Raw genomic sequence first — 7,212 nt, 5'->3', positions numbered from 1 at the left:
GTTCGGGTTACCGCGGCCAGGCGCCGCCCTAGTCCTGCCCCGCCCCGCCCCGCCCAGCACCTTTGCACGCCGGCAAACTTTCGCGCCTGCGCCTACCAGGCCTGCACCTGTAGGCGGAAGTCGCGCATGCGCCAGATGGGAATGTTGTTTCTTTTTCCTCACCCTCTCTCGCCAGGGCTGACTTAGCGAGGGCATGTTTCCGGGTCGAAGGGTTTGCTTCCGGAGAGCGGGAAGGCTGAAACGCGGTGGTTGAGCTGGAACCGAGCTTGCAAGGTTCCAGGTGGACGAAGTTGTAGCCATGGACAGGTCAGTTCTGGTGGTGACGGCTGAGCCCGGAGACTTGTCCCTCTTCCTTGTTGGGTGGAATGAAAGAGATGAAATCAGAGTACGAGAGAAAGCCAGGAGGTCCCGGGAGCTGTCCCTAGGACTGCTTTACAGGGCTGGGAGATCCGGCAATTGATGGAAGAAAGGCCGCTTAGTATACGGATAATGATAATCCCCTACATTCTCACCGCGGCTAATCGATCTGTTCGGCGCTTTCACATAACAAAATTGTTAGCTCCTGGGGTGGGCGGGTTAGGGGGCGGCCCGGCATTGGAGATGCCGAGATCACAAAGCCAGGGATGGTACTGGCATCTTAGCCCAGACTTCTGATTATAAATTCCGGCGTCAGATAGTTATTGAGTTCCTCCTATGATCTGGGCACTGTGCTAGCCACCTGCGACAAAAAAAAAATGAGTTGGTCGAGGTCCTTGGCCTCGGGGAATTCGTTGTGTAGTAGAGGAGACAACCAAGCGGTGTAGAGTGATAAGAGGTTAGTCTCTCTGTCCCGAGAGCTATAAAGAACACCTCTCAAAGCAGGTAACTTTCTAGCTGGTCTTTGAATAAAAATAGTACATTATTAGCACTAAAAACATTGAGTACCTTGCTATGGGACTGCTACTGTGCTAAACGTTTTAAATTTATTATTAATGTATTTAATCTTCAGAACAATCCTGTGAGGATGAGTACTATCATCCTTTTTTCATAGATAACACTGAGGCTGAAAGAAGTTAAAGAACTTGGTCAAAGTTAAGGAACTAATAAATAAAAGAGGCAAGTTGCTTATCTGGAGCTGCGAGTCTCCCAGTCTTCGTGAGGTTGTTTGAGGAGTAAATAGGTGTTCACCAAGTGGACAAGTGGGCATATGTAGGCCTCTGTGAAAGAAACATGTTCCAAGGTTGTGAGGATATTTTAAAAGTGTATGTTTTGTGTAGCTGAATGGTCACATGAAGTATATGTTTGTGTGGAGGCTGAATATAAGACTGAAACCCTAAGCTGGGATTACATTGTAAATTCAAGTAGGAAATTTGAACTTGATTCTGTAGGTCAGAGAGAGCCATCTGAAGGTTTTAGGTGGAGGAAAAGCATACAGATTTTTGTCTTAAAACACAGGTCTGTAATCCACACAATTTAATTTGTAGACCTTTTAGTCAGAATGACGGGAGACAACTGGAGCATTGTGATGACAATAGTGGTAGGATAGGAGAAACCCTTAGTGTACCCTGGGGAGAAATAACTTGAAGGATCATTTCTCTCCAGTTGACTAAAATTCTTTTACTTACCCTCCCATCTCACCAGCTCAAACAACAGATTTTTTTTTTTTGGTAGTACCCATAGTCTGAAGTATTTTGAAAACTTCGGAAGATCTTTTAAGAGAAAGTTCCTTCAATTAGGGAACTCAGTCCAACAGGAGAAAGAAGATTTACCTTCACGAAGCAGTTATCTAAAACAGTGTTAAAATAATAGATTCCAAGTGTTGAAATAATTCCCTAGGAGCATATAACATAGTAAGTGCTAGAAAGTCAAAGAAGACTTTTTGCAAGTAATATAGGAGTGGGATTGTGAGGGATAAGCAGGATTTGGAGCTGGGAGAGCTTTCCTGGCAAAAATGTCTAAGACTTGGCTACCAGAGTGACCTCTATCTTGACTGACTCAGGGTCTTTTGCTTCAATCATGATGATTAAGTTCTTTGCAAATGCTACTTTCTCATTTCATTTACTTGAGCTTGATTATACTATTTTAGGAGTGGCTTTGGAGAGATGTCATCCCCTGTGATCCGGGAGGCAGAGGTGACACGGACTGCACGGAAACAGAGTGCTCAAAAAAGAGTTTTAAGTATCCTTTGCATTTTAAGCATCATAAAATTGCACCATATTTGGAATCAGTGATACAGAATTTTCTTTTTATGAGTGGTATTAAATATTAGCTATAACAAAATGCTGTAGAGATTAGTTTGTATCACTCCACAGATATATTATTTGGTAAACATAATGCTGAAATTCAGTGAAATTAAGATTTATGTTTCCCTGAAAACAGGATGTTTCATTTTACTGCTATCATATTGTGGTTAGCTTCTGCTGAGATAGATTTTTTTAAAATTTGAAATCTGACTGAGAACTCTTAGTTCAATGTGTAGTTACCTAAGACTGACATCAAAGAGTTTAAATGGCAGAGGGAAGTATTTACTCATTCATTGCATAGAAAAAATGGTATCCATAAAATACCTTGTTTTTTTTTTTTTTTTTTTTTTTTTTTTTTTTGACCGGTAAGGGGATCTTAACCCTTGACTTGGTGTTGTCAGCACCACACTCAACCAGTGAGTGAACCGGCCATCCGTATATGGGATCCGAACCCAGGGCCTTGGTGTTATCAGCACCGCACTCTCCCGAGTGAGCCACGGGCCGGCCCAAAATACCTTGTTTTTGAAAAATGTATCACAAATTTTTGTAGTAAAAATATGGTTAATTCTAATTAATAATCTCTTTTCTACACGGAAAACTTTTCTTAACTTCCTACAGTTCAGGCATCCCAAGATGAAAATTTTGGTAATACTACACCAAGAAACCAGGTTATCCCTCGAACTCCCAGCTCATTTCGACAGGCTTGTAAGATTTTTTCTTTTAAATCGTTTAATAATAACAATAATTATAACAGCTAACATTTATTGTACACACAATAAATGTGTTTGGTTGCAATAACAATAATTAAGCACAAATAGTAATGATAGCAGTTATTTGTTGAACTCTTACCATTAGCAAGGCACTCTACATAAATACACAGTAACTGTGACATAGATATCGTTTTACCAAAACTCTATTTTACCAAAACTGAAAGTGAGACTTAGAGAAGTTAATTAATATGGATAATAAGTATGTAAATAATAGAACTAGGGTCCAAACAATGGTCTGTTTAACCCAAAGCCATTGACCTCTATACTATACTGCCTCAGTATGTTTTATAGCATTAGAATATGAAGAATCCATTGACTCATTAGTGTATTTTTTAACTGCTCAGTTATGTTATAATGAAAGTGTCTGTATTTGCAGTAAAATTTTTCCTGATAAGCTTAGTAGTACCGAAAGTTCAAATTTAGAAAAAATAAGTTAAATCATTGTATCAAGGAATTTTTAAAATTTAATGTATTTATTTGGTTAGATTCTAAACAATTGAAAACTGAAAAATTATTTATTTATTGTTGGATTGCTTGCTTTGTTTTGATGATCAATGATTATGCACCTTGGGTTCTTTTTACTGACTAGTTACTCCACAGAACCGAAGCTTACTAAGGCAGCCAGATGTTTCCTGCATTTTTGGAACAGGAGGGCGTTCTCCCCGGCTTACACAGTCTTCAGGGATCTTGGGAAATCTGTCTATGGTATGTAGAAAAATAAGGCTGAAAATGTCTCCCTTTTAATGAAAGTATGATATTCAGCTTAAAAGCCTTTTAACGAAAATTGAAGTAATAATATTCATTGTAAAAGTAACTTTATGTAATGGGGATTGAAATAATTGGTTGGGCATTCAAAAAACTGAAAACATTAAGCATTTCATGTTACAGGTAGAAACAGTGACACTAGCAACATTTAGATGCAGATAAAATGTTTTCATCTGGCAGTTTGCTGATCAGAAGAAATACATTCTGTGATTGGTTGCTGATGGCTGTAAAAGCTGAGCCCTGTTTTGAAGCATTTCTCTTGCAGGAAGCCAAGGGGGATAGATGAATGGCATAAGGAAGAGAGACAATGCATTAAAGGGGATAAAAGAGAAAATTTTGAAGAAGTAGATCAGATGCTTTTTAGGAATCGCTATGGTTCAGTATTGAAAATCATAGAAGAAATGTTATATAAGCTATGGCAGAATGACTTCACCTAGGTGTTAAAAGTACCCTGTAGAGAAGGAAAGAATTGTCTGAGAAGAAGGAAACAGAAAAGTTTTGTTGGAGTAGTAGAGTTTTATGGCACATTTAATTCCAAAAACGTGATAAAAATGATTCCTCTATCTTTGCCTCTGTGTTTGTTTTAAAAGGCACACACTTTTATGCACACATTATACTGTCTAAATTAGGTGTTTTTGAAGGATAATTTTGCGTGTTAAACATCTCCTTTTGCGTGTTAAACACCTCCTTGTTGTAAAAGGTTAAATTGATCTCTAAAATTTATTATAGTCTTATAGATTTTTAGAGTGTTAATATCTAACGGTGACCTACTCATTGAATAATTTTACTCTGCTTCTGAAACTGGTTTATTTTGGCAATGTGTATCTTGTTCTACTTAAAAACTTGAGTGAACAACTGGCTGCCTCTGAGTTTAAGCAAAAGAAAATGGATTTTATTATTGCACTGCTTCAGAACTGCAAGATTGATAGTAAAATTGTTGCTCTCTTAAAGGCCAGAACAGAGAAAATATGCATTGATTATTATAAAATTACTTTGTAGTCAGAGGTATGTTTCTGATTTCTTTTGCCAATTAAATTTTTTAAGTATTATTTTTTTTTTTGGTGGCTGGCCAGTACAGGGATCAAACCCCAGACCTTAGGGTTATCAGTACCACACTCTAACCAACTTCAGCTAACCAGCCAGACCTCTTTTGCCAATTTTAATATCAGCCATGTGAGGTGGTCTTAGATATAATTGCCCTAACAGAGGTGAAATTATTCACTGTGTTAATATATTTACCATATGTCTGCTACCAAGATTTTCAGTTTGATCCTTGTACTAATGATGGTAAGTACTCAGAATGAAGAGAATTGGTAGTAATTACTGTCTAGTAGCTTGCAGGTAAGCTGTTCTCAGCCTGTAGTTACTACCTCATGAATACACAGGGTCCACACACCTATCTTTAGCTTTTCCCTTGAGGAGACTGATTAAAAGATAACATTCTTATTGTTGCTCATGCCTGGATTTTAAATAAAGGTGAATTAAAAATTTTTTTTATTATGGTTACTTTGAAACATGTCCAAAACTAATAGAGTAAGCCCCCATGATCCCACCAGCTTCAACAGTTGTCAACATTTGGCTGATTTTGTTTCATCTTCACCACGTGCACTTCCCCTGCATTACCTTAGAACTCCCAGATATCATTCCATTTCATCCATAAATACTTCAGTACGTATCTCTGAGACATAATTACATAAATACAATACTATTAACATATGTAACCAACACACAGAGTAATTTCTTTATCATTTCAAATACCTATTTTATATATATTCATTATAATATATATTTCATTAAGTGTTGAGTTATGCCAGATTTTTAAAATTTTGTTTAGCAGTGTTTTTTTGTTGTTGGGTTTTGGTGGATAGCTGGTAAGGGGATCCGAACCCTTGACCATGGTGTTATCCGCATCATGCTCTAATCAAGTTAGCTAATTGGCTAACTGGCAAGTTAGTTTCTTTAAGTCAGAATCCAAACAAGATCAACACGTTGCATTTGCTTGGTGTGTCTCTTAAGTCGTTTAATCTGTTAGTTCCTCCCTTATCCTTTTTTTCATTGCCATTCATTTGTTGAAGAAACTGGGTCATTCATCCTATATAATTTCCCAAAGGTAGAAAAATTGAGGTGAATTTACTAAGGTAGGGCTTCATTTTGCCTATTAGTATCAGCTTAAATTTTACAAAATGTGAACATTTTATAAAATGTTATTGGCTTTTTTTTAAAAGTATGGAGTAATAAAAAGAAGAAAACAATAAAAATAATAATAATTTCCTTAACAAAATAACCACTATGGCTGTCTTTTATTTTATTTTATTTTATTTATTTATTTATCGGTGGCTGGCCACTATGGTACTGTGGCTATCTTTAAAAAACATATACATAAGTCTTGTTTGCTTATTTATTTATTTATTTGTTTGGTGGCTGGCCGGTATGGGGATCTAAGCCCTTGACCTTGGTGTTACAACATATACATTAGGTTTAAAAAAATACCAAATAAGGTTTAAAAGAATTTAAATCTTAATGACAATAGCTCTATCACTTTTCTGTATCTTTCTTTTTTTTAAGGTAATTAATCTGGATGACAGTAACTGGGCAGCTGCATTCTCATCCCAGCGTTCAGGGCTCTTCACAAACATGGAGCCCCATAATGTAACAGAAGATGTATCTCTCAGTGCTGTTATGTTACGTGAGGATGATCCTGGAGAAGCAGGTAAAATGGAGCTGAGCTTTGTGACAAAGTAGCTTTTCACTTTACTAAGATCAAGGAAATGATCTGCTTTTGTCCCTGAATGCCATTATAATATATATTTTTCTTTTTTTTTCTTGGGGGTTGGCTTAAGCAATAGAAAATTATTTTCTCATACTTCTGGAGGCTGGAAGTCCAACATAAAGGTATTAGCAAGGTTGATTTCTTCTGAGGCTTCTCTCCTTTGCTTGTAGATGGCCATCTTCCTTCCTTCTTTCTTCCTTCTATCTGTAATATATTTTGAACTAAGCTAATTAGTTATGGTCACAGCTATGCTAATGATGCAGTGTCTGATGGTGAAGGTTGAGAACCTCACCTTAGTTCTCAGTCAGAGCAGCACCTTGCCATTTTATCTTTTAGTATAAATAGCAGCCTTTTAGGTTATTAGACAGGTCTCATATCTTTATTCTTTTCTTATTTGTGCCGTTGAAAGAGCATCTCTTTTTCTTTAGGTTTAGTTTTTAATCTAACATTGTTGACATGTTTTGTTTTGGCCTGGACACTGATACTGTTATTTCAGATAGTATTGTGACCTTGCTAGTTTCTGATTGGCTATCACCATTACCCTTTAGAAAAAAAATTTGTGTACCTACTTATTATTATTACATAGGTTCTTCGTCATTTTATCATCATCATAAGCTCACATATAACTAGTCAGTATGCTTACCACTATGTAAGCATTAACTCATGTAGTCCTTACCATGGTCCA

At 37.0% G+C, this 7,212-nt stretch overlaps 1 protein-coding gene across 1 annotated transcript in view; it reads left to right on the top strand.

The window, feature by feature from the left end:
* Positions 1-226: 226 nt before the first annotated feature.
* The window catches only part of NUP107 (nucleoporin 107), a 44,247-nt gene continuing 37,261 nt past the window's right edge, over positions 227-7,212 (top strand). Inside the window, exons 1-5 of the mRNA XM_063075554.1 lie at positions 227-306; positions 2,066-2,157; positions 2,841-2,927; positions 3,582-3,697; positions 6,323-6,467. Of these exons, the coding sequence (XP_062931624.1) occupies positions 299-306; positions 2,066-2,157; positions 2,841-2,927; positions 3,582-3,697; positions 6,323-6,467 (448 nt within the window). The 5' untranslated portion in view covers positions 227-298. The remainder of the gene's footprint in view (positions 307-2,065; positions 2,158-2,840; positions 2,928-3,581; positions 3,698-6,322; positions 6,468-7,212) is intronic.

The sequence above is a fragment of the Cynocephalus volans genome, chromosome 12 (assembly GCF_027409185.1).
Source record: "Cynocephalus volans isolate mCynVol1 chromosome 12, mCynVol1.pri, whole genome shotgun sequence".
In the NCBI taxonomy this organism is placed as follows: Eukaryota; Metazoa; Chordata; class Mammalia; order Dermoptera; family Cynocephalidae; genus Cynocephalus; species Cynocephalus volans.
The sequence above is the reverse complement of the archived record's forward strand: the minus strand, read 5'-3'. Positions and strand labels throughout refer to the sequence as shown.